We start from the raw sequence: 27870 nt of genomic DNA, 5'->3' as shown, positions 1-27870 counted from the left end.
GAAACATTAAATATACTATTTTTGTCTGATTAACTTCTCAAGGTTCTGATATGTGGAAGAAATACACAAAAACTAATATGTCTACTAAATGTAAGGAAGGCACTATGCTAGAGTCATTTGGGAAGTAGAGGTGGAAAATGATAATCTAGACATACCTTGCCTAGTCTTTACATAATATACATACCTTCAAACTATTACAGGGTCAACCATGGGTCTGAATGAATCTCTCACCTGAGAACCTGCTGGAGGAAAAGTAATTCCTTCCTCTTTCATAGATTTAATAGTTGCAGATATTAGACTAAACTGAGGGTCCTTCTGAAATTCTTCTGACCACTCCACCATTAAAGATTTCAGTTTTTCACATACTTTAGGATGTGCCTTTTAAGGAAAAGGAAAGGGAAATGAACACAAATCTATGGTTAAAATAAGTACTTAAATTATTTAACAAGGAGAACTACCATCAAAATTCTCTGTAATTATATGAACATCTACAAAAGTCCAGCAATTTCTAGCCTAGTTGAGTAATTGATAGATGCCTATTTACATGCTATTTCATACAAAATGACTGTTTTTAACACCAATTCCTAAGTCTTATTATAATGACAACAAATCTTTTATATTCAGAGATTATTTCCTCCATGTTTTGGAGAATGGAACCAGAGAAACTTGGATGTAAATCTTGGCTCTTCCACTTACTAGCTGCATGACCTTGGACAAGTTACTTCTAAGTCTCAGTTTTTGCATTTATAAAATAAGAATGATAAGGGAATCTAATTTCCAAGAATCTAATGCTCCAAGGGTAGTTAAGAGCATTCAACAAGACAGTATATGTAAAATGCTTAAAGCAATGACTACTTACTGGCCCTCAAAAAGGATTTGCTATTATCTACAGTATATATACTTTGGGGAGAAGAGTTTTTGGTGCTACAAATTAAAAAATCAAATATCAGAACAGTTTATTTCATTTCAATGTATCTAAAAATGACTTCATTTATAACACTTTAGTAATACCACATATAGTTATAACAACACACAATCTATGTATTTTTTAATGACTTAAATTTCTTCTGTTTTTAAAATTTACCTTATTTTTAATCACAGCACGTACTTCTGTTGCAAAATCACGGGAACATACTTCTAAATGAAATATCTTTCCACAGTTTGCCACACAAGCCCCAAGAAGCTATTAATTGAAACAAAAATTAATATACAAATGTTAAAATATTAACTTACTGTAATTAAAAACATTTAAAATTTGCATCAAATAATAACACGACTTGTACTCACGGTTAGTGCCTGCAGAGCAACATGTGGAACCTTATGATTTACCCTTTTCATTATGGCTTTTAGGCAATCTTTCGCTCTAAAAAAAAAAAAAAGAGAGACAGACAGTTAAGTATTTATTGATAAATGTAATTCAAACATTAAGGTATTATTCTATAACCAAATACTTTTATATTTAACGGCTCAGGCCTGTAATTCCAACACTTTGGGAAGCCAAAGCAGGAGGATCACTTGAGCCCAGGAATTTGAGACCAGCCTGGACAACAAAGTAAGAACTCATCTCTATAAAAAATTTTAAAATTAGCTGGGCATGGTGGCGTGTGTCTGTACTCCTAGCTACTCAGGAGGCTGAGGCAAGCGGATTGTTTGAGCCCAGGAGGCTGCAGTGAGCTGTGTCATGCCACTGTACTCCAGCCTGGATGACAGAGAGAGACTCTGACTCAAAATAAAATAAAGTAAGTATAAAATAAAAATAAATTAAACTAAAATCCTGGAAATTTCATGTTATTAAAGGAATAAATCTATAAAATGATTGTACACAATATTTTGTTTATAGGCTCATAGAACTTTTAAAAAAAAGCATGTTGCAAATGTTGTGTATTCCAAAATCAAGAGACAAACCACAAACAGTCTGTCAACACAAGAGACGTATACCAGATCTTTCCATTTCTTCAAGACAGATTTAGCTTTCAGACAGCAAAATCTTATTTTGAAAAAAATCTAACATGATATGTAAAGTTTAAACATGTGAATGTACTATGAAAAGTTTTCATGTTAAAACAAATGCTTTCATCACTCTTCTAAATTTCTAACATATAGTTCAGCTAATTGCCACATCTCCCCAAAAGCACTTTTTATATTCACTTTTTGTCATTTGTTAGCCTATTATATTTATATGTATATGACTCAAAGACTTTTTTGTTATATTATCTATTGTGTTATCTACTTCATTATTTAAAAGTTCCCATACATATAGAACTCCTACAGGAATTCCTTAAATAACTCACCTAAACATTGTTATCATGTATCCCTATTGTGTCAAGGCTTTCATCACGTGTGTGACTAAAGCAGATTTTCAGTTGAACTCTTTTTCATTTGTTCCTTCAGGATGAAGTTAATCCCATAAATCCAGCAACTGGGCTTTTTTAACTTTTATGTCCCAAAAGTACAACTGAGCCTTTAAGTACATGAAAGTTAGGGGCACCAACAACCCACACAGCCTAAAATCTGTGTATAACTTTTGATTCCCCAAAAGCTTAACTATTAATAGCCTAGTCTTTTCTTTTTTTTGAGACAAGAGTCTCACTCTGCCGCCCAGGCTGGAGTGCAGTGGTGCCATCTCAGTTCATTGCAACCTCTGCCTCCTGGGTTCAAGTGATCCTCCTGTCTCAGCCTCCCAAGTAGCTGGGATTACAGGTGCACACCATTATGTCCAGCTAAGTTTTGTATTTTTAGTAGAGACGAGGTTTTACCATATTGGCCAGGCTGGTTTCAAACTCCTGACCTCAAGTGATCTGCTCACCTCAGCCTCTCAAAGTACTGGGATTACAGGCGTGAGCCACTGCAACCAGCCAACTAACAGCCTACTCTTGACCAGAAGCTCTTCACCAATAGCATAAACGGTAGATGGACATATATTTTGTATCTACATAATATACTGTATCTTACAATAAGGTAAGCTAGAGAAAAAAAAAATGTTGTTAAGGAAATCATGAGTTGGAGGAAGAGGGGTTGGTCCTGCAGTCTTAGAGGCGGCAGAGGTGGAAGAAAACCTATGTATAAGTGGACCCTCGCAGTTTAAATCTGTGTTGTTCAAGGGTCAACTGTGATAAAGTCTCATTGTTCACTCAAAGTTACATCACAAAAAGAGACACTGGTTATCAAGTTCCTAGACATTGACTGAGCATGACTGGACATCTTACCCATTAGGAGTACTTCCAACTTTGTCACATATGTCCATAATAAGACTCCAATCTTCTGTAGTGTTGTACTCATTCGTGGCTTTTTCTATAAAATATATTAGCATACACAACAATGAGGACACATTTCATGTAACACTAAAATACCAGTAAAGGCCCAACATTTAAGAAATCCTACCTTTTTTCTTGCCGAAGATACTACAGATGACCTTCAGAAGACAAAAGTACTTCTATTAACTTCAATTTTAAATTGTATAATTAAATGAACTAAGTATCTTGAGGTAAAGCAATTAAATGCCTTCTAAATAAACAAATTACTAAGTATCAATAATCCCATAAAATTCTAATTTGGAAGAAAGTTTTAAAAATGTATCATCAGGACTGGGCATGGTGGCTCATGCCTGTAATCCCATGCATGGGAGGCCAAGGCAGGAGGATCGTTTGAGGCCAGGAGTTTGAGACCAGCCTGGGCAATATAGTGAGACCCTGTCTCTACAAAAAATAAATGTTATACATTAGCCAGGCATGGTGGCAAATGCCTGTAATCTTAGCTACTTGGGAGGCTGAAATGGGAGGATTGCTTTGCCTATGAATTCAAGGCCGCAGTGAGCTATTATCACGCTACTGCACTCCAGCCTGGGTGACAGGGAGAGACCGTATCTCTTAAAAAAATTAGAAAGTATATCATACAAGTAAATATGTACTAAACTGTCCAATAAAGCATTGGTTTTGTAAATTTTTTTTAATAGAGAAGGGGTCTCACTATGTTGCCCAGGTTGGTCTTTGAACTCCTGGGCTCGAGGAATCTTCCTCCTTGGCCTCCCAAATGTTGGGATTACAGGCCACTGTACTCAGCCTGAAGCATTGTTTTCACAGCAAAAAGAAAAACTGATTAATATAGTAAATTCATACAATGGAATATGAAATGAGGGATACAAAATTAAATGAACAAAAATTTATGAAACTCAAAACATGATTTGCTTGGGCTTATAATGCTGAGTCAAAAAAGCTAACAGCAGAAGAATTCATAATATTTACATGAGTTGTTTTTCTTCCTTTTTTCTGCTTTTTTTTGTTGTTGTTGAGACAGAGTCTCCACTCTGTTGCCCAGGCTGGCTGGAGTGCAGTGGCACAATCTCAGCTGACTGCAACCTCTGCCTCCCAGGTTCAAGCGATTCTCCTGCCTCAGCCTCCCAAGTATCTGGGACTACAGCCCGCCATCATGCTCGGCTAATTTTTGTATTTTTAGTAGAGATGGGGTGTCACCATATTGGCCAGGCTGGTCTCAAACTCCTGACCTTGCGATCCGCCCACCTTGGCCTCCCAAAGTGCTGGGATTACAGGCGTGAGGCACTGCACCCAGCTACATGAGTTTTTTTAAGACAGCTTTATTGCTATAATTCACGTATCAATACAATTTACACATTTAAAATGTACAATTCAATGTTTTGACTATATTCATAGAGTTGTACAACTAACACCAGTATCTAATTTGAGAACATTTAATCACTTCCAAGAGAAATCCATACCCACTGGCAATTACTGTTCATTCTCCCTACATACTCCCAGCCCCAGGCAACCACTTGTCTACTTTCTGTCTCCAAAGATTCACCTATTCTGGATTTTTCATATAAATAGAACCATACAATACATGTTCTTTTCTGACTGGCTTCTACTATTTGGCATAATGTTTGCAAGGATCATCCACGTTGTAGCATGTATCAGTACTTCATTTCTTCTTACGGCTAAATAATATTCCACTGTATAGATATACCACATTTATCTATTCACCAGTTCATGAACATCTGGGTTGGCTGGCTGGTTGGCTGGCTGGTTGGCTGGCTTACTGAGACAGGGTCTCACTCTGTTGCCCAGGCTGGTGTGCAGTGGTGTCATCATGACTCACTGCAGCCTTGATCTCCCGGGGCTCACGTGATCCTCCCACCTCGGCTTCCCGAGTAGCTAGGACCACAGGTGTGCACCATCACGCCCAACTAAGTTTTGCATTTTTTGTGGAGATGGGGTTTCGTCATGTTGCCCAGGTTGGTCTCAAACTGCTGGGCTCAAGTTATCTGCCTGCCTCAGCCTCCGAAAGTGCTGAGATTACAAGTCTGAGCCACCATGCCAGTCAACATTTGGATTTTCAAAAACGTTTTTGGGCCAGGAGCGGTGGCTCACGGCACTTCGGGAGGCCGAGCTGGGCAGATCACGAGGTCAGGGGATCGAGACCATCCTGGCTAACACGGTGAAACTCCATCACTACTAAAATTACAAAAAATTAGCCGGGCATGGTGGTGGGCGCCTGTAGACCCAGCTACTCAGGAGGCTGAGGCAGGAGAATGGCCTGAACCTGGGACGTGGAGCTTGCAGTGAGCAGAATTCGTGCCACTGTACTCCAGCCTGGGCGACAGAGCAAAATTCCATCTCAAAAAAAAAAACACTTTTTGGCTAATATACATAATGCACTGATGCTATCAACATTCATGTACAAGTCCCTGTGTAGACATCATGTTTTCATTTTCCTTTAGCATATATCTAGGAGTAGAAATGCTGTGTCATATGATAACTCTATGTTTAATTTTTTTTAGGAATGGGCAGTTTTCCAAGGGAACTATACTATGGTACATTCCCACCAGCAATATGTGAATGTTTCACCTGGAATTTCATAACATCCAAAAAATACACTATATTCTTTAGGGATATATACACAGGTCATAAAAGTATTAACATGCATGAGAAGGATAAACATCAAACTTGGGGGGTGGTTCAAAAGAAGACAGGGGCTTCATTGTATTTATAAAGGTTTATTAAGTTGTACAGTATGTATCCAGAAAATATTTTATTTTCAATATCTTTTTTGTGGTCTGAAATATTACATGATCAAAGTAAAAACTGACAAGTAACCTGCATTGTGAGAAATAAAATAAATTAATTAAACATAAACTGTTAAAAAGCATGATCGAAATATAATGATTGAGTTATGGAGCATTTTTACTTTACTAACTTTTACAAAAATTTCAATATCAAGGAATACAATTTTTTCTTCTAGTATGGAGAGGTGGAGATATAAAAAACACCACTTTAGAAACATTGTATCATTTTATGTCTTTTCCTCTTTATCACATATACTCTATAATTTCAAATATAGAATAAGCTAGCAAAACATACACACATACACACACACACACACACATACATACACACACACGACAGGTGATATCACAGTGATCATCAGGAAAGATGGTAGGAAACCAGAGTAATTTTTTTTTTAAACAGCAAGGAATAATCAAAAGAAGCCAAAAAATGAACTGGCTTAGCAAACAACTATACTTTGTAAGTAAAGAGAAACACACCAATGCAGTTAACCTCAGTTAAATGCTGGAACTCGCTGTAAAAAGCCATGCAAATTGCCTACTACTTATGGATGGAAAGCAACTGTTTTGACATGTGATGAAATGACAAACCAAAGGTTTTAGAAAAGTAATATATTTTTGTCTACTGAAAGTTCTAGATCCAGGCACCAAACTATGCAGGTAAAACATACCTACTCAGGTTTTCACCTTCTTCCCTTGCGCAAAAAAGACTATTGCTTTGGAAAGTCAGAGCAGACTATATTGTTTTCAAGGCTTAACTATTTCTGAATTACGTATCTAATAAATTCCATGAATTCAGAAGTACAGACAAGGAAAAACCTTTTTCCAATCTCTTTTAAAACTATGATGTATATCCTTCCAGACATTATATATACATATATACACACACATACATATACACACACACACACAAAAATAATAAAAGCTAATGCAAAATTAAATAGTATAAGGTGTACAAAGACAGCACCCAAAAACAGACAACTTCTTCCTTGGCTAAGTTATGAACAAGATGAGAAAAAAAACACAATAAAATAACACTTTTGTTACTAACAGAAGCTTTAGATATACTGGCCAAATGAATTTAGTAATGAACCCCAGAAGTGGGCATGCCTTAGCACTAAAGAGGAGAAGGTCTCTCCCTGCAGGGGTAAACCTCTGCATAACTTATTCCATGGAGAAGTAAATGAAAAATCACTCAGTGGTGGTGGAAAGACTAGCTAGTCCTACACAGAAGGGCATACATAAGGCCAGTTATTCTCAAACTTACCAATCAGGTGTCCTCACACCAGCGATGAAGTGAATAAAAAAGCAAGGGCAAGCCAGGTGAGGTGGCACACACCTATCGTCCCAGCACTTGAGAGGCCAAGACAGGCAGATCACTTGAGCCCAGGAGTTCAACACCAACATGGGCAACATGGTAAAACCCTGTCTCTACAAAAAAACACAAAAAAGTTAGCTGGGCCTGATGGCACACGTCTGTAGTCCCAGCTACTTGGGAGGCTGAGGTAGGAGGATGGCTTGAGCCTGGGAGGTCGAGGTTGCAGTGAGACAAGATCGCACCACTGCACTCCAACGTGGACAACAGAGTGAGCCCTGTCTCCACAAAACAAAACACAGGGCAGGCTCAGGGTGACACTAATGGAACTCCCTTCTCACAAAGAAAACCATAGGGGTACAGAAAAAATATTCCCCACTAATATTGTGATCATACTTAAATGTATCATTTCTTAACATGCATTTCTACTCATAAACATCTGTCCACATTCAGAAATATACATCTATACCAGTATTTTTAGTAGCTGCACAATGTACCATTATATACAGAGTGGCCATAAAGTTCCAAAACGAGCTAGAGAGAAGCTATCAGTAAACTGATTGTAAATCCATTAGGTACTCAATCTGTCTTTTTTGTTATACTTACTGGTATCATTCATATTGGTGACTCACATAGACTAAATACAAAATAATTAGGAGGTCAGGATTTTGTGCATAGTCCTTTCTGAAGATGTTTCATAGCTTTTTTTTTTTGTTTAGCATCTGTCTTTGTCACAACCTTTCACCACATTCCACCCCCAGATGAATGTAACAATCATAGCATGAATTTTTGTTTGTTTTGTTCACAATTATTATTCTTAGTACATAAACAGCATGTAGGGCACGAAGTAGGTGCTCCATCAATATTTGTTTCATGAGTGAATGAATGATGTTGGTTGCTCCTCCACACTCCATTAGCCTGGTACAATGTGTAAAGTGGCAAACAACAGCAGAGCTTTTGAGTACATAAACTAAAAGGGCTTTAACTCTGATGCCCATCTGTGGACATGGTTTGGCTGATGTGTGCAAAGTTCTGGACCAACCAAAGCTTCACTGCTGAGCAGACAAATATTCAAGGGGCTACATAAGATCAAACTCCAATAGCAACACCACACGGCAACAAAAGGTAACAGCACTAGTGGGCTTATGAAGTTCTAGTTCTCCTCTTATTTACTGAGAGAAGTAACTCTATGTTTGGGAGTCTCAACAAGGAGGCAGGGTAAGTGGGGAAGGCAATGCTTCAAGAGCTTCTTAGACAGGTGACTAACTTTACATACTGAGTCTGAAAAGCAAATCATATATTTTACAGCTTCATGCCAATCTTTCCTATTCGTTTATGATGTAGTTTTTGCTATAACAGAATCTACCATTTTTCTTTTTATAGTGTCATTTAGCATACTTTTTGAATTACCTGAAGATTAAATATCCACCCACATTCTTTTCTGTATATTAATCCCCTTTTACATGTAAATCTTTAGGGTATCTAGAACTTCATTTAGTATATCTGGAACCTCACACACGGTGTGAGGCAGGAACAGAAAAATATTTTTACAAATTTGTTGTCAGTTCTACCATTTAAGAATCTATCCTTTCCTCATTGATCTGAGAAGCCAGCATCACCAATTAGCAAATTTTACGAGTATGGATGTGTATGAGTACAAAGACACAAACATAATCAGGTGAGTCTGATTTTAGACCATCTAATAACCTACCTAGTCCAGCTAGAATTCAACTTTTCATGGTATTTTTCCAATTCTGGTCATGTAACACATTAAATATGAAGCCTATCTGATGCCTTCTAAAGCCTCCCAACAATTTTTAAAATATCTAATTAGACTATTGTTTATTCGATTTAATTTCCACAGAAAATGGAAAATTCCTGATTTGAATACTCTATCAAGCACAGTTTAGTCTCTACAAATATAGACTCACAATTACTCTTTTTAAAAAGTATAAAACCTGAAGACTTCATAATGGCCTGCCAAAAAGGACTTCGTTTTTCAAGTGAGCTAAATAACATTTAAATGCACTTAGGAGTATTTTAAACCCCTGGGAAATCTTAAATATTATAATTAAGAAACCAGTCTTTTATAGCATGTCACTTTGCCCAATGTTGGGGCCCTATATCACATTACTCTGTGTCAAACGCATAGCGAGGGAGAAAGTTGAAAGAGCCCTCCTGGGGCCTAAATGCTAAATTGCCAGCATTTGGTGGGTGTAAGTCATAACATTTCATCACCAGGCTTCGATTACTGTATGTAGAAAGCCTCAAATACAACATGAAATAGCTTAGAAAGATTCTAACAATATAATAAAGAATAATTCCATCAATACCTACCTACAAGGAACAAAAAGGCTCCGCCCAACTTAGTCATTATGTTCAAAGTACAGCTTTAAAAACAATCTAGCTCTATCCATAAAACTTTTAATAAAATAGGCTCTATCAGTAATAAAAAATTTACATGAAATAAGAATGCCTGCAAGAAAGCTTTAAAGCTCCTCCTATTATGTTTGCAAATAAAAATTCATGACTAGTCTTCTGCTTCCAAACATGATAGAATATCTGGTACCAGACTTGCGATCCTACCAAAAACAACTATAAACAGGCCAAAATCGATGAGGCAATTGTTTTCAGGGAATGAATAGCAGGCAGAGCAGGTCCCAGATCTTTGAGGGAAGGAAAATATGTAGTGAGCCTCACGATGGCCTCAGCTTTCTGCCTTGGAATACTTTCCTGTCCAGCACAAGGAAGACTAGCCCAAGTAAAGGAGGACTAGCCCAAGAAGAGCAGCTGAGAGACGGAGACCAGGTTTCTAAGCACGGTGATTAACCAGAGGCCCTTGGCCAAGGGCTGGGCTACACAAACACACGAGATGAGTCTCTATGCGGTCTAGCAGAGATTACCTTCTATGGGGCTGAAAGGTCAAGCAGCACTGGGAGTCATCCTCCCTATTATGCATGGAATGTTTGTGTTCTTCCCAAAATTCTTATGTTGAAGCTGTAATCCCCAGTGTGGCTGTATTTGCAGATGGGGCCTCTAAGGAAGTAATTATTGTTAAATGACGCCAAAAGGATGGGACCCTGATCCAATAAGATTAGTGTCCTTTTAAGAAGATACACCAGAGAGCTAGCACTCTCTTTGTGTACACACAGCCAGGAAAGGCCATATGAGGACACAGGAATAAGGGGGCTGTATATAATCCAAGGGGCGAACTCTCACCAGACAGCACCTCTGCTGGCACTTTGATCTCAGACTTGCAGGCCCCAGAACTGTGAGAAAATAAATTTCTGCTGTGTAAGCTACCTAGCCTATGGTATTGTTATGGCAGCCCAAGCAGGCTAATTAACACTGCCCAAACAAAGCAAGAGAACACTTCATGCATTTAGTTGAAAATCCAAAAAGGGCACACCTTAGGAGGAAAAGTCCTCTAGAATTTAGTTCAAAACCAAAATAGGCCTCCCTCCAAGGAATAAAACCAAGCCTGTCAAAACCTAAAAGATCCCCCCCAATAATATTACAACCTGACAAAACTCAACACCATTTAGAGGAAGACAATGTAATTTAGCTTCCCTACAAAGAATAATCACAATGTCCACCGTAATATAAAAAATTACTAAATAAGCAAACAAGTATCCCAAAATCAAGATTAGTCAATAAAAACAGATGTTAGCATAACCCAAATGTTAGACTTAGCAAGAAAGAACTTTAGAGAATTATATATATTTTCAAGAATGCAAAGATTGGTGAATGCTCAGCAGAGAAATGAAAACTATAAAAATGGAATCTCTGAACTGCAAAGTACAATATCTCAATTTAAAAATGCATTAAATGGGCTGGGCGCGGGGGGCTCACACCTGTAATTCCAGCACTTTGGGAGGACGAGCAGGGTGGATCACGAGGTCAAGAGATCGAGACCATCCTGGCCAACATGGTGAAGCCCTGTCTCTACTAAAAATACAAAAAATTAGCCAGGTGTGGTGGTGGGTGCCTGTAGTTCCAGCTACTCAGGAGGCTGAGGCAGGAGAATCACTTGAACCTGGGAAGTGGAGGTTGCAGTGAGCCAAGATTACATAACTGTACTCTAGTCTGGGCAACAGAGCGAGACTCTGTCTCAAAAAAAAAAAAAACTTGTAATACCCAATCACATGGGAACTAACAAGCAGAACATGCGGATAATTTAAAGTATAACAGAAGGCAACATAAAAATGTATTATGATTAAGATACTATGTATCAATACCTTTGGACATGACTAAAGCAATTTAGAATTTTGTCTTAGTCTGTTTTACACTGCTATTTAACAGAATACCTGAAATGGGGTAGTTCATAAAGAACAGAAATTTATTTCTCACAGTTCTGGAGGCTGGAAAGTCCAAGATCAAAGCAATGGTATCTGGTCAGGGCCTTCTTACTGTGTCCTCACATGGCAGAAGGTGGAAGGGCAAGGGAGAGTGAACCCACTCCTGTAAGCCCTTTTTATTGCAGCATTAATCCATTCATAAAGGAGGTACTCTCATGACCTAAACACTTCCCAAAAGGCCCCATCCCCCAACACTGTTACATTGGCGACTGTTTCCAACACGTAAATTGTGGGGGATACATTCTCACCATAGCAATCTTAGGGGAAAAAATTGCTTTTTATCTATTAATAGGAGGAAAAACCCTCAATTGTTTCTATACCTTAAAATTGCAGTATAAGAACCGAGAAAAGCTAGCCAAAAATATATATATATAAAAAAAAAATATATATATATATAAACACATATGTACAATTTTTTTTTTTTTTGAGATGGAGTCTTGCTCTGTTGCCCAGGCTGGAGTGCAGTGGCCGGATCTCAGCTCACTGCAAGCTCCACCTCCCGGGTTTACGCCATTCTCCTGCCTCAGTCTCCCGAGTAGCTGCGACTACAGGCACTCGCCACCAAGCCTGGCTAGTTTTTTGTATTTTTTTTAGTAGAGACGGGGTTTCACTGTGTTAGCCAGGATGGTCTCGATCTCCTGACCTCGTGATCCGCCTGTCTCGGCCTCCCAAAGTGCTGGGATTACAGGCTTGAGCCACCACGCTCAATTAATTAACAATTTAATTAAAAACAATAATAGGAATTAAGCAATAACTCCTGAGCATTTTACATATGCTAAATCACTTGCTCCTCAATCAAATGAAGGATTCTCATAAGTGGGGACTGGTGGTTCACACCTGTAATCCTAGCACTTTGGGAGGCCAAGCCAGGAGGATCACTTGAGAGTCCAGGAGTTCAAGACCAGCCTGGGCAACACAGTAAGATCCCTCATCTCTAACAACAACAACAAAAAAATTTAAAAAGTAGTCTGGTACAGTGATGCACATTTGCAGTTCTAGCTACTCAGAAGGCTGAAACAGGAGAGTGCATGAGCCCAGGAGTTTGAGGTTACAGTGAGCTATGATTGTGCCACTGTACTCCAGCCTGGGCTGGGTTATTTTACAACCTTGCATGTAAAATAAATAAATAAAAATAAAAACTATATAAATGGGAAAGCTGAGATACAGAAAATTATTCTTATTCTTATTATTTGAGATACAGTCTCACTCTGTCGCCCAGGTTGGAGTAGAATGGCACGATCTCAGCTCACTGCAACCTCTGCCTCCCGGGTTCAAGCAATTCTCCTGCCTCAGCCTCCCGAGTAGCTGGAACTACAGGCGCATGCCACCATGGCTGGGTAATTTTTGCATTTTTAGTAGAGACAAGGTTTTGCCATGTTGGTCAGGCTGGTCTCGAACTCCTGACCTCAGGTGATCTGCCCGCCTCGGCCTCCCAAAGTGCTGGGATTACAGGCATGAGCCACTGCACCTGGTCCAGAAAATTATTAAATAACTAGCACAAGGTTATACAGTTAGTAAGCAATAAAATAGAGATTTCAATTTGTGCCATCTGGCTCAGAGTGTGTGCTCCAGGTTCAAATCACTACATTAAACTGCCTCTTGAGAGTAATTTTTGTTCAAAATTGCCAAATTAACATAGTTTTTCTGTTTCCCTATGTATACATTGTTGCAGGAAGTAAGGGACCCTGAATGGGGGAACTGGCTGGAGCCATGGCAGAGGAACATAAATTGTGAAGATTTCATGGACATTTATCAGTTCCCAAAATTAATACTTTTATCATTTCTTAGGCCTGTCTTTACTGCAATCTCTGAATATAAGTTGTGAAGATTTCATGGACATTTATCAGTTCCCAAATAATACTCTTATTAATTTCTTATGCCTGTCTTTAATCTCTTAATCCTGTTATCTTCGTAAGCTGAGAATGTACATCACCTCAGGACTCTGTGATGATTGTGTTAACTATACAAATTGATTGTAAAACATGTGTTTTAAGAATATGAAATCTGACTGTAAAACGTGTGTTTGAACAATATGAAATCAGTGCACCTTAAAAAAGAACAGAATAACAGCAATTTTAGGGAACAAGGGAAGATAACCATAAGGTCTGACTGCCTGCGGGGTGGGGCAAAAAGAGCCATATTTTTCTTCCTGCAGAGAGTCTATAAACAGATGTGCAAGGAGGACAGATACTCAATTCTTCTCCTAGCAAAGAATATTAAATATTAAGACCCTAGGAAAAGAAGTGCATTCCTGGGGGGAGGTCTATAAATGGCCGCTCTGGGAGTGTCTGTCTTATGCGGTTGAGACAAGGACTGAAATACACCCTGGTCTCCTGCAGTATCCTCAGGCTTACTAGGATTGGGAAAGTCCAGCCTGGTAAATTTTGGTCAGACTGGTTCTCTGCTCTTGAACCCTGTTTTCTGTTAAGATGTTAATCAAGACAATACGTGCACAGCTGAACACAGATCCTCATTAGTAATTCTAATTTTGCCCTTTGCCTTGTGATCTTTACTGGCCTCAGAAGCATGTGATCTTTGTGACCTACTCCCTGTTCATACACCACCTCCCCTTTTGAAATCCTTAATAAAAACTTGCTGGTTTTGCGGTTCAGGTGGGGCATTACAGACCTACCGATATGTGATGTCACCCCCGGCGGCCCAGCCGTAAAATTCCTCTCTTTGTACTCTTTCTCTTTCTGAGACCGGCTGACATTTAGGGAAACTAGAAAGAACCTACATTGAAATATTGGGGGCGGGTTCCCCTGATAATACATATCTTAAACACGCTGAATAGGAAACATGCAAATTCAACTCTCGTTTATAAGCAATGAATCAGGCAGAGTGCCATGATTAACTTTTTTTTTTTTTTTTTTTTTTTTTTTTGAGATGCAGTTTTGCTCTTGTTGCCCAGGCTGGAGTGCAATGGCACAATCTCGGCTCAATGCAAACCTCTGCCTCCCGAGTTCAAGCGATTCTCCTGCCTCAGCCTCCCAAGTAGCTGGGATTACAGGCATGCACCACCATGCCGGGCTAATTTTGTATTTTTAGTAGGGGTGGGGTTTCTCCACGTTGGTCAGGCTGGTCTCGAACTCCTAACCTCGGGTGATCTGCCCACCTAGGCCTCCCAAAGTGCTGGGATTAAAAGCGTGAGCCACTGTGCCCACCGATTAACTCCATTTACTAAACCATATAATAATACAATATATTCAAGAGCTGCTTCCTCTGATGCAATACAGATCAGTCATTGCCATTCTATTCATTTCTCATGTCGCCACCAACATTTTTGGGGCGATTAGGAGGAATTAAGAGAATTGAGCGTAAGGGGAGCCAGGAGGAAAAGAAGGGGGAAAAACACATAAAAATTCCCTTTTACTGTCTTTTAATATTTTAAACCATCTATTAAAAAGGCAAGTCCTGGGGCCAGCCTTTAATTTCCTACAAGTTTACTTTCTTCTTGGCTGATATTTCCAAAATACCCTCTGTAATCCTGTTAGGTGAGAACCATGTCCCCCTAACTCCACAAAATGAGCACACTCATTTACACACACCCTTACTCAGGAGACAGGGCAGAAGCATACATGTTATAATTTCCATTGTAATAGGCCTATTAGGAAGCATAATGTGCCAGACATTTTCTAGTGACTGGGATAAAGGAAAAATGAGTCAGCCGGGTGCAGTGGCTCATGTCTGTAATCTCAGCACTTTGGGAGGCTGAGGCGGGCAGATCACAAGGTCAGGAGATCAAGACGAGCCTGGTTAACATGGTGAAACCCCATCTCTATTAAAAAAATATATATATACAAAAAATTATCTGGGTGGGGTGGCACACACCTGTAGTCCCAACTACTCAGGAGGCTGTGCCAGGAGAATCACTTGAACCCGGGAGATGGAGGTTGCAGTGAGCCAAAATAGCGCCACTGCACTCCAGCCTGGGCAACAGAACGAGACTCCGTCTCGGAAAAAAAAAAAAAGAGTCTCCAAGGTAGCCACTAGCATGCCAAAAAGTTACAGATAGAGAATCAAAAGCAAATAGGCCAGGCATATGATTACATTACCTCTGCAGACCGAGAAGACCATTATGCACACTCTGTATGCACCTGTGGAGTACTGTCAGGCTTCAGGGGTGGGATACACATCACCAGTTAAACAACAAGGACCTGCCCTGCCTACATCCAGCTCTGAAGCTTTCTTACTAGCTTATAAGCTTTGGAGTAGTTCACCTTCATTTTGACTCAAACTCAAATCCATGTTCTCATTTGTCAAATGGAGATTAAAATAGATGCCGTGCTTAAAAGAGTTGTGAAAATTACGTGAAAAGAAAAATGGACAAAATACTTAAACAAGTAGTACTTTGAAAAAGAGAATATCCATTGCAAAATAAATATATTTAAAGGTGCCCAACATCAAGAGTTATCAGGTAAATGCATATTAAAACTACAATGAAGGCCAGGCATGGTGGCTCCCGCCTGTAACTCCAGCACTTTGGGAGGTCAAGGCGAGCGGATCACATGAGGCCAGGAGCTGGAGACGAGCCTGGCCAACACAGGGAAACCCTGTCTCTACTGAAAATGCAAAAACTAGCCAGGCATGGTGGTGTACATCTGTAGTCCCAGCTACTCGGGAGGTAGGAGAATCGCTTGAACCTGGGAGGGAGAGGTTGCAGTGAGCCCAGATCATGTCACTGCATTCCAGCCTGGGGGACAGAGCAAGACTGTCTCAAAATCAACAACAATGACAAAGCCCATAATGAGATACCCACTAGAATGGCTAAAAATTTTAAAACTACATCATCATGTACTGACAAATTTCAGACATAAAATTGTAATAATACGACAAAATGAAAAATCAAGGCAGGGAAGAAGAGAAGTGGTCAGATTCAGAGACAGAAAACAACCAAGGAGAAAAAAATAACAAAAGATAAAGAAATGATATATCCTTAAGTTTTATTTTGATATCTGGGTGATAAATAGTTAGAACCAATAGTTGTCAAGTAACCAGAGTTTGATATCCTACCCTACATACATACACACAAAGCCTATTCTTAACACCTATAAGCAGGTGGCCACTTCAGAATGTCAATAATTTTCAGGGGACAATGGCCATTCCCAGATATCTGCCACAATGACCTTCTTAGGTTCAATCTCTACATTAGATACAAATGTTTATTCATTATCAGATAACTTAACAGAACCTAATAAGGTATTAATGTTTGGGAAAAAAAAAGTTCTTCCCCTTCAACCCTCCATCTCAAGGACTTAGTACTGCTGTGGAAAAACCAAAACACTGCACATGCTAGATTTCTTTAAGCAGATCTCTTTTTAGAAGAGAAGGTTAAGATAATACATCCCATGACAAATGAAAGTAAAAGCTGCTGTTCCAGATAAGAATAAAAAAAAAAACTTTTAGTACAAATGAGAAGTAAAATTCTGAGTCACTACAATTCTCATATTGCAAATGTAAATAGGCAAGTGCTTACTAAGGGAATGTTTACCGACCAAGAAAATAGTCTGCGAGTTTTCAGATACAATAAAAATTTCACTGCATAACAAATTTTTCATCCGAATGCTATCATTTAAAAATGATACTAAATATGAGGGAGACTGCACATAATAAAAATTTTTTAATCCTTCACCATTTCCCCTCATGCTTTTATAAAATATGAGATAAAACACAGTTCTGAGCTTGCATTAAAAGTCAGTAAGAACTGGAACTACTTCACAAGATACTTCATTTTTAACATTCCTTAACTGGAGAAAACTAAAGAAAGGCCTCCCTGAATGGAACAGAGATCACCATAACAGGTCTCCATGGTAAAGAACTGCAAATGTTCCACAAGGTGCTACAGGGACAGAGAGGTGCTTGTCCTTTAAGCATAGCAGCCACAGACCCATAAGAAAATAATGCTAAAGGAAGTCTAAAAGCTGAGAGCAACACTTATTATACCAAAAAAGACAGCAGATGCCAATAAGTCAATGTGAAACTTAATCCTAAAAAAGAAAGGATGAGGGAAAAGAATGTTTCAACAATACCAAAATGCCTCAGGAACTAATATCCTTCTCACCCATGGTATTGGACAAATATTGCCAATTAGCTGCTATTTTTATAACAGGAAAAAGACTGTAAGCAAAAACACTTTTAAAAACTTTGTAACTTAGGCCAGGCATGGTGCTCATTCCTATAACCCCAGTACTTTGGGAGGCCAAGGTAGGTGAATCACTTGAGGTCAGGAGTTGAAGACCAGCCTGGACCACATGGTGAAACCCCATTTCTAGAAAAAATACAACAACAAAAAAATTAGCCAGGCATGGTGGTGGGCGCTTCTAATCCCAGCTACTCAGGAGGCTGAGGTAGGAGAATTGCTTGAACCCAGGAGGCAGAGGCTGCAGTGAGCTGAGACTGTACCACTGCACTTCAGCCTGGGTGACCGAGTGAGGCTGTGTCTCAAAAAAGAAAAAATAATAAAATACAGCCGGGCGCGGTGGCTCAAGCCTGTAATCCCAGCACTTTGGGAGGCCGAGATGGGTGGATCACGAGGTCAGGAGATCGAGACCATCCGGGCTAACACAGTGAAACCCCATCTCTACTAAAAAAAATACAAAAAACTAGCCGGGCGATGTGGCGGGCGCCTGTAGTCCCAGCTACTCGGGAGGCTGAGGCAGGAGAATGGCGTAAACCCGGGAGGCGGAGCTTGCAGTGAGCTGAGATCCGGCCACTGCACTCCAGCCTGGGCGACAGAGCCAGACTCCGTCTCAAAAAAAAAAAAAATAAAAATAAAATAAAATAAAAACTTTTTAACTTAAACAAAATGAAAAATCAAGGAATGGGGAGAAGAAAAGTGGTCAGATTCAAGGACAAAAGACAACCAAGGAGGAAGAAAATAACAAGAGATAAATGATATATCCTTAAGTTTCATTTTGATACCTGGGTAATAGATGGTTAGAACCATCACTTGTCAAGTAACTGGAGTTTGCTATCCTACCCTACATACTTATAAACAAGGCCTATTCTTTTCTTTTTTTTTTTTTTTTCTTTTGAGACAGAGTCTTGCTCTGTCGTCCAGGCTGGAGTGCAGTGGCACAATCTCAGCTCACTGCAACCTCTGCCTCCCGGGTTCAAGTGATTTTCCTGCCTCAGCTTCCCGAGTGGCTGGGATTACAGGCGTGCACCACCATGTCTGGCTAATTTTTGTATTTTTAGTAGAGACGGGGTTTCACCATGTTGGTCAGGCTGGTCTCGAACTTCTGACCCTGTGATCCGCCCACCTCGGCCTCCCAACATGTTGGGATTACAGGTGTGAGCCACCACGCACGGCCACAAGGCCTATTCTTAACATGCAGGTTAAGGTCCTTTATTTAAACAAAAGCTATGCTAGAGACACATCCACCTAACCACACTGCTGTAGTATTATGTTGTATATTCACTGGCAGAAAATCATTCTCTTCTTGACTTACTTTCAAATTACACATAAACTTATTAAATGTTATTATTAATGAATAAAAATATTTTTTAAACTATCGATATCAGCTGATGTGAAACAAAAATAAAATTAATGTCTTTTCTCTTAAATCCTAAAAACCTACAAGAAATTCCCTTGTATAATGATTTTAACCAATCTGTCATATAATCCATTTGAAATGCCCAAAATAGCTAAGACAATTATAAAACAGTGGGGAAAGAACAGACAATTCAATCCATAGTGATTAGACAACTGATTATTATCTATTGTCAAATGATTATCCAATTCAATTCCTCCGCAGACCTTATACAAAAAATAATTCCTGGTGGATCAAAGACCTAAATGTGAAAATCAAGAGTTTAGTAAAACTTGCAGAAGAAAATATGAAACGATCTGTATAACCTCAGGGTGGAGAAGGGTTTCTTTTCCTTATTACAGGTGTGAGCCACCACACTCAGCCCTAAAGCCTTTCTTAAGAAAAATAAAACTAAGGGAGAATGACAAATATCACTAAGTGAAAACTCACATTTTCTTTAAAATAAAAGACACCAGAAACAAAAAGAACTAGAACACAGATTTGCAACACACATACCCAACTAAAGATTAGTAGGAAATGTATCTGGAACTCTAAAAATCAATTTTATTTTTCGGTGTTGGTTTTTGGTTTCGTTTTTTTGTTTTGTTTTATTTGAGAGACAGGATCTGGCTCTGTCACCCAGGCTGGAATGCAGTGGCGCAATCATGGCTCACTGTAGCCTCAACCTCCCCAGCTCAAGCCATCCTCCCACCTCAATCTCCCAAGTAGCTCGGACTACAGGCATGCGCCACCATGCTCAGCTAATTTTTGTATTTTTTGTAGAGACGGGGTTTCATCATGTGGCCTTGGCTGATCTCGAACTCCTGAGATCAAGCAATCCACCAAGTGCTGGGATTACAGGTGTGAGCTGCTGCACCCTGCCATCAATTTTTAAAAAGTAACCCAATAGAATAATAAAAGTAATGAGCAGGCAATTTATAGAAAAAGAAAACAGAATGATGAAGAAACATATGAAAAGATGCTCATCTTCACTGGCAATGAAGTGGAAATTGAAAATGAAATGAAAACAATGTCTTACTTCATACCCATCAAATAGGCATAAAGAAAATGTGACAATGCTCAGCATTAGTGAGGATGTGGAACAACAGGAATTTCACTGCTGACAGGAAGGAAATCAACAAACCCTTGGAAGGGTGACTTTGCAAGACCTACATTTCTTTTTTTTTTTTTTTTTTTTTTTTGAGACGGAGTCTCACTCTGTTGCCCTGGTTGGAGTGCAGTGGCACAATCTCCACCTCCCAGGTTCAAGGGATTCTTCTACCTCAGCCTCCCAAGCAGCTGGGATGACAGGCATTCACTACCACACTCAGCTAATTTTTGTATTTTCAGTAGAGTCAGGTTTCACCACGTTGGCCAGGTTGGTCTTGAACTCCTGACCTCAGGTGATCTGCCCACCTCAGCCTCCCAAAGTGTTGGGATTACAGGCATGAGCCACCACACCAGGCCAAGGGCTACACTTCTACTGAAGAATTCCTGTTCAAGACAACAACCTTTAAGAATTTTACGCTCTGGCCAGGCGCGGTGGCTCAAGCCTGTAATCCCAGCACTTTGGGAGGCCGAGACAGGCGGATCACGAGGTCAGGAGATCGAGACCATCCTGGCTAACACGGTGAAACCCCGTCTCTACTAAAAAAAGTACAAAAAAAACTAGCCGGGCGAGGTTGCGAGCGCCTGTAGTCCCAGCTACTCGGGAGGCTGAGGCAGGAGAATGGCGTAAACCCGGTAGGCGGAGCTTGCAGTGAGCAGAGATCCGGCCACTGCACTCCAGCCTGGGTGACAGAGCGAGACTCCGTCTCAAAAAAAAAAAAAAAAGAATTTTACGCTCTGCCAGGCACGGTGGCTCAGGTCTGTAATCCCAGGACTTCAGGAGGCCGAGGCAGGCGGATCACGAGGTCAGGAGTTGCACACAAGAAAACACAGATAAAAACTTTCAATACAGAGCTGTCTGTAGGTGCAAGAAATTGGAAATAAAGTCATGTTAGTCAATAGGACAACAGATAATGCATATTCATATAGTGGTATAGTATCACACAGCCATTAAAATTAATAACCTAGAGCTACAAACATCAACATGAATAACTCTCGCAAAGAAATGCTGTATGGGCCAGGCACGGTGACTCATGCCTGTAATCCCAGCACTTTGGGAGGCCAAGGCAGGCAGATCACCTGAGGTCAGGAGTTCAAGACCGGCCTGGCCAACATGGCAAAACCCCAACTCTGCTAAAACATGCAAAACTAGCAGAGCATGGTGGTGCACGCCTGTAACCCCAGCTACTCAGGAGGCTGAGGCACAAGAATTGCTTGAACCTGGGAAGTAGGGGTTGCAGTGAGCTGAGATCACATCACTGCACTCCAGCCTGGGCGACAGAGCAAGACTCTGTCTCAAAAAAAAAGAAATGCTGAATGACGAAAGTTGCAGAATGACAAAAAGACACTATTTTTTAAAAGTTTAAAAACATCTAAACAATATACAGTATATTTGTAAGTGTAGTATATATACTATTAAAGAGAATTTCCATCTATTTATAGAGTGTTTAACTCTGAGAAAGGAGGAAGAATGGGATCAGGTAGCTGCTAAAAATACTAAAGTATTTCACTGCATCTTGAATGTTCCTTTCTTTAAAAAAAGAATCAAGTATATCAGAATATTAGTACTTGACATAATTGCCTGGCAGGAATGGGAGTTCATATTTTGTATTTTATGCTGAAAATATTTCATAGTTTAAAAAGCTACAAAATATATTAGAAAAAACTTGGCTAAGTCTACTATTCTTATTCAAAACCAAAAAACTTTTAATTTTACTTTTTTACGAAGATTTTAACTTATTGTACAAAGAGTGGCCTAGTTAAGCAAATGTTATACATTTGAATGTATAAAATGAATTTGTATTATTCTTATGCTATCAGTTATCTATTTTTATATTGGGATTTTTTATAAAATTTCACTGGAGAAAAGGACTGCATGACTGCATTTCACTGGAGAAAGTCTTAAGCTACTTCCTGGTCAATGTCTTCTAACACAGCAAAAGTCAAAAACACAGCAATACACACATTAAAAAGTCGTTTGGAAACGTATTCTCTTAAAAGTTCACAAATCAAACCGCTGCGTCCGCAGTTTTGTAGAGGTAGAATTTGAGCTCAGCTTTGTGGGACACAAGTATATCTTTAAAGGAAATACCAAGGTTGAAAGGAGCAAACATTTAGCAATGAATGGTAAATAGCACAGAGGCAGAAAACTGGCAAGAAAGATTGCCTGGCTGAGTAAGGGGAAAAAAGATATGCAAACAAGAACCGGAGTTAAGGCTTAGAACAGAAAAGTCATGACTTGGAAATCAATGAATAAAGAAATGACATCTTCTCTGTTAACACTAACCACTATGGCCCCGTCCCCCATGTTTCACTTTCCCCTCAGAATTCTACGAGAATGGCTACTCCAACCAGGCTCCACCTCAAGATCCCCATACCCCTCTAACACTTGAGCCCCCCGTTGGGGAGAAGAGGCGGGATATAAGGATATTTTCTTTTTTCCCCTCAGAACACATCAAAGAAATCTTATTAAACAAAACAAAAAAATGAATCTAGATTTGAGGAATTCCAATAAAATGTTTAAAGAGCTCTAATACTACCAAATCTAGTATATTCTTCAGGGCTTGTAGGTTCTGATGCCAAGAAAAGATAGGAATTTGCCAAGAGTTCCCTACTTTCTAGCCTTTGACCTGCTTCCATTTGACAAGTCACATATCATCATCAATTCATGAGTGCCTTCCTAAGACACCTTGATCCATCCTTTTCTCAGCCTCTAAGAAAAGGATTCCTTCCTCGTATGAATGTCAGAAAGACTGCTCACCCTTAAGCAAGACTCTTCACCTACCAAAAGAGATTAATCTTTAAAGGCCTTTAATCATAAAATGAGCATATCATACACTAGCAAAAGGTGGTTACTTCCTGTTGTGAAAGTGCTATCAGAGAAGGGGGGAAGGAGGCTGGGCACAGTGGCTCACGCCTGTTATCCCAACACTTTGGGAGGCTGAGGCGGGCAGATCACTTGAGGCCAGGAGTTCAAGACCAGCCCGGCCAACATGGTGAAACCCCCATCTCTACTAAAAATACAAAAATTAGCCAGGTGTGGTGGTGCACACCTATAGTCCCAGCTACTTGGGAGGCTGAGGCAAGAGAATTGCTTGAACCTGGGAGGTGGGGTTGCAGTGCAGATCAGGCCACTGCACTCCAGCCTGGGAGACAGATTCGTCTCAAAAAAAAAAAAAGAAAAGAAAAAAGAAAAGGTGGGAAGGAGAGGATAGCGTCAACACCTTCTCAGAGAAAGCTCCTATCTGAAGGTCCTTGTCTTTTCTTCAGGTACTATATTTCAAATAAAGAGAGAATGTAAAGTTTCTTGTATATTTCTGGCAATATACGTGTACTAAATTACAATTCTTATGTCTGTATGTTTCCTTCATTAGACTGAGAGTTCCTTGAAGGCAGGAACTCACAGTCTATTTATTCATTTTGTGTTCATAGGTTAACACAATGTTTGACACAGTAATTATTCGTTATATGTCTGGTGAATGAAGAGTGAACAAAGGAATGACCAAAAAAAAAAAAAAAGGTAATAAAAATCTCACTGAATCAAGGAGAACAAGTGAAAAAGACAATGACAATGTAAAGTAACATTCCTATAGATATCTCAAGCCAAATTAATGACTTCTCTGTGTGTGTGTATGTATATATGTGTATGTGTATATACATATATATATATTTTCTGAGACGGAGTCTTGCTCTGTTGCCAGGCTGGAGTGCAGTGGTGAGATGTCGGCTCACTGCAACCTCCACCTCCTGGGTTCAAGCGATTCTCCTGCCTCAGCCTCCCGAGTAGCAGGGACTACAGGCACGCGCCACCATGCCTGGCTAATTTTTTGCATTTTGGTAGAAACAGGGTTTCACCATGTTGGTCAGGCTGGTCTCGAACTCCCGACCTCAGGTGATCCACCCACCTCAGCCTCCCAAAGTGCTGGGATTACAGGCGTGAGCCACCGCGTCTGGCCCTTGCTTTGTATTAACGATTTAAAATGAAAAGTTTCAAGATATGAAAAACGCAACATGTAATTTTCCTTCTATGATATATGTGCAAGTCCAACTTGAGCTCCTTAGTATTTCATTCTACTTTTTCTAACTCCATTCTCTTGTCTAGAAGTTGCACGAGGGCCTCAAATTCATTCTTTCACCCTTAAAATGCCTTTGGGGTACTGAATTCAGCCATCCTTAAGCTAATATGTAACTACTTGAAGCTCTGGCTTATGGCATTGGCCATAAAATAATCTAGACACAGTTTTTTTGTTTTTGTTTTTTAAATTTCAACAGCAGTGCCTCCTTTACAACTGTGGGACTAAACCGTGATCCACTAAACCATGCTGGAGCCTCGGGAGCCAGGCAGGGAAAGGTTTAGAACAGAACAGTAGGAGTAACTCTGCCTACTTCCACCAGAGAATTTTTCCATCAGAAAACAATCAACTTCCAAGAAAGATTTACCTTAAAGAAAAGAGTTCATGGTTTTTAAGTTTTAAAATCATTTGTCTAATTCTATTTTGTACCTTCTGTTTTATGTCATTACAACAGAACCAAAGTGTTCTTTTAAAAGCAATTTTTTTAAAGTACAAGTTGCACAAAGGTAGTATGATTCAAACAAAAGAATAAATACTGCAATGAAGTGTTCCAAAAGGAAACAGTGAGCCTCAGAGTGATGTTTCCCAGATTTATGCCAGTCACCTGTATTCAGCCACCAAGAAAAAAGTTGAATGAAATAAGGAACATACAAATTTGAACTATTTACATATATCATTTGACTCAAACATATTTTTTTAAATGGCTTAGGGATTACACAACGTACCAGAATAGGGCAGTTTCTGCAGTTTCCTAATAACCAAATGTTAACCAAGAAACAGGTGAATTACTGCCCAAGATGTGCTGTATTCTTGTGAGTCCCCCTGCCCCAACCCCATTTTCAAGTTCTAAAAATTTACCTAGAGTTCTGTTAACTAAGGCTACAAAAAGAAACAAAAAACAAACCTGTAGTCCCAGCTACTCGGGAAGGGAAAACGGACGTGGAGGCTGAGGCGAGAGGAATTCTAGTCGCACCTGGGCAACATAGTGAGACTCAGACTCTCAAAAATACATACATATATGTCTGTTTGTTTTAGTGTTACTCAAATTTCCAAAATAATTTCGTATATATCTTGTCCATGTTTTTCTCATTCTATAGTCACTCAGACCAGCGCTTTATGACCGCAACAAGTAAAATACTTGTTGTTCTGGAGTGTTTTGAGACTCGAGATTTCCTTTTCATACTCTAAAACAGAACATCTCCTAGCACCCGTGCAATCTTTGCAATTCGGGGATGAAGAGCAACACCTTTACAACTGCAATAAATCTTAAGACTACCCTATCAGGGATTGAATGCAAGAGTAATATAAATAATGGGAAGTAAGTTCTTCCTATCCAATGCGGCTGTCTAGGTGTTAAGTGTCTGGTGTTGGGCTTCTCTAGACAGTAGGGTCTCCACTGCTGCATCATCCTCAAAAAATGATGGGGCAGACACAGAGATAACTAGCTGTCGAACGAGCAGGAAGTTTTTAATCACCAACTACACAATTACTTAATCAGTCCAGTCTCCAGCGAGCCCTAGGCTCTTCCCAAATCCTACGCTTGGAAGGGAGAACGGCCCTTTGAGCGTCCCCAAATTCACGCGGCAGGAAGCACTCCCCAAATCGCTAGCGACGCGCCGAGGTTGCCCCCAGAAAAATCCCAACGTCGAAGTAGCGGGCGGCACCGCCCCTCCCCTCCCTACGCTTGGCTTCCTAGTCCGGAGTCGCTACCGCCCACTTTCTAGCTGGACAAACAGCAGTCCAGGGCCGGGCACAGAGCAGTCCAGGACCGGGCACAACACTCACCCACGTCTTGCTCGAAGGGGTTGGCGGTGAACAAAGGCATCTCGCCGGCGCCGGAGCCCTACTCGCTGCTGTCTAGCTGAGACTCCGCAACTGCTCCCCGCCGGGTGACCCGCGGCCACGGCTCCCTAGACCGCTCCGCTTCGGCCTCCGTCCCCGCACTTCCGCCACCGCACCTGCCCGGCTCCTGCCTGACGGGCCGGCTCGGAGTCCACCCTTCGACCCCGCGCTCCTGTCCCAACTTTTCTCCCGGGGCAAGATCCCTCCGATCACGGGCGTCCTCCCAAGGCCTTTGTCGCTGCCCCAGTCCCAGACTTTTGTAGGGGTCAGGCGGCCGCTACGGCCACCTTTCCAGCGCTAGGACCCCGGCGAGCCACAGAGCCGGGGACCTTCGGAGCCGGAAGTAGTCCCGCCTGGAACTGGACGACCCCGGAAGCTGCAGTGCCGGCGGCGGCGCGGCAGGGGGCGCGGTTGTCTGTGGTTTTTCGCGTTGGACGCCGGCTCTGAGGGCCTTGTTCTTGTCGCTAATTTAGTTGGTTCCAGAGCGGCAGGACTCGTAGCTAGAGAACGAGGAGCCACGATGCGTACGCGTTACAGTCCTGTTTCCCTAGAAACGGAGCCGCCGGCGCAGAGGTGGCTTTGAGATTCTGCGAAAGACCTGACTGCTCTCGAACACTTACTGTGTTGCACCCTCCCTGGGCGCCCAATCCAAACCCCGTCGGAATAACCACCCGGGACAGCGGTGGTCGAAGTAACTACGCCTAACTTTTCGCTTTCCATCGTGTCCCCCCATAAAAACACTGCTGGACCCCGGGAATCCAAAGTCGAAGGAGGCACACTCCCTGCCTTAGAGAATTTTATAGGGGCAGTGCATAACGTACATGATGGTGTATGGCGATTCGGATAGTAGTACAAGTCATAAACTCAAATTCCTATAGGATCCAGGCAGGTATTTAAATGAATGCAAAAGCCCAAGCACCCTTCCCACCCACATATTCTCTGCTCCTCTTAGAAAACTGTAGTAATGATTATGTTGCCTGTCTCTCTCCTCCTCATTAGATTATAAACTCCCCGATGAGTTTTGGTCACTACTGTATCCCCAGCGTCTAAAACAGTGTCCCAAGTAATAGGTGCTCAATACTTTTCGAATGAAGCTGTAACTTTCTAACCGAACAGTGCATATCTAAAGATGTCAACTATTGGCAAATTTCAGCCATTTGTTGAAATGTGGGTCCTACTAGAGTTTGCAATTTTTTAACGATTTTTAAATGTTAAGAATTACTCCAACATTTTAAATAATGGATTAATCAAAACCATTTTACAATCTCCAGTATAAAGACCTGATGCTATAAAGAGAGAGCTCATACACATTCAGAAAGGTGGTTGCATTTTATAAAGTTAGGGGCAGAAATGAGAAGGAATTGTGTAGGTGAAGGGGCTGTTTTTCATAGAATGTTGAACCTAGGATGTTCAAGATAAATTGGGAGGCTGGGCATGGTGGCTCATGCCTGTAATCCCAGCACTTTGGGAGGTCAAGGCGGGCAGATTGCTTGAGGCCAGGAGTTCAAGACCAGCCTGGCTAACATGGTGAAAACCCATCTCTATTAAAAATACAAAAATTAGCCAG

The 27870-nt window shown here is 40.6% G+C and overlaps 1 protein-coding gene across 3 annotated transcripts in view; it reads right to left on the bottom strand.

Moving 5' to 3' along the window:
* Positions 1-26652, bottom strand: part of STAM2 (signal transducing adaptor molecule 2) — a 54586-nt gene extending 27934 nt beyond the window's left edge. For 2 of the 3 annotated variants that reach the window (XM_050750428.1, XM_050750430.1), the window contains exons 1-6: positions 26247-26652; positions 25366-25434; positions 3207-3291; positions 1288-1363; positions 1085-1183; positions 232-378 (exon numbers count right to left, since the gene is read on the bottom strand). In XM_050750428.1, the coding sequence (XP_050606385.1) occupies positions 232-378; positions 1085-1183; positions 1288-1363; positions 3207-3291; positions 25366-25434; positions 26247-26286 (516 nt within the window). In that variant the 5' untranslated portion in view covers positions 26287-26652. The remainder of the gene's footprint in view (positions 1-231; positions 379-1084; positions 1184-1287; positions 1364-3206; positions 3292-25365; positions 25435-26246) is intronic. The other variant, XM_050750429.1, reaches the window with a different exon arrangement.
* Between the last annotated feature and the right edge of the window lie 1218 nt (positions 26653-27870).

Source organism: Macaca thibetana, chromosome 12, assembly GCF_024542745.1.
Source record: "Macaca thibetana thibetana isolate TM-01 chromosome 12, ASM2454274v1, whole genome shotgun sequence".
NCBI classification, from domain to species: domain Eukaryota; kingdom Metazoa; phylum Chordata; class Mammalia; order Primates; family Cercopithecidae; genus Macaca; species Macaca thibetana.
Note: the sequence above shows the minus strand (reverse complement) of the source record. Positions and strands in the feature narration are given on the sequence as shown.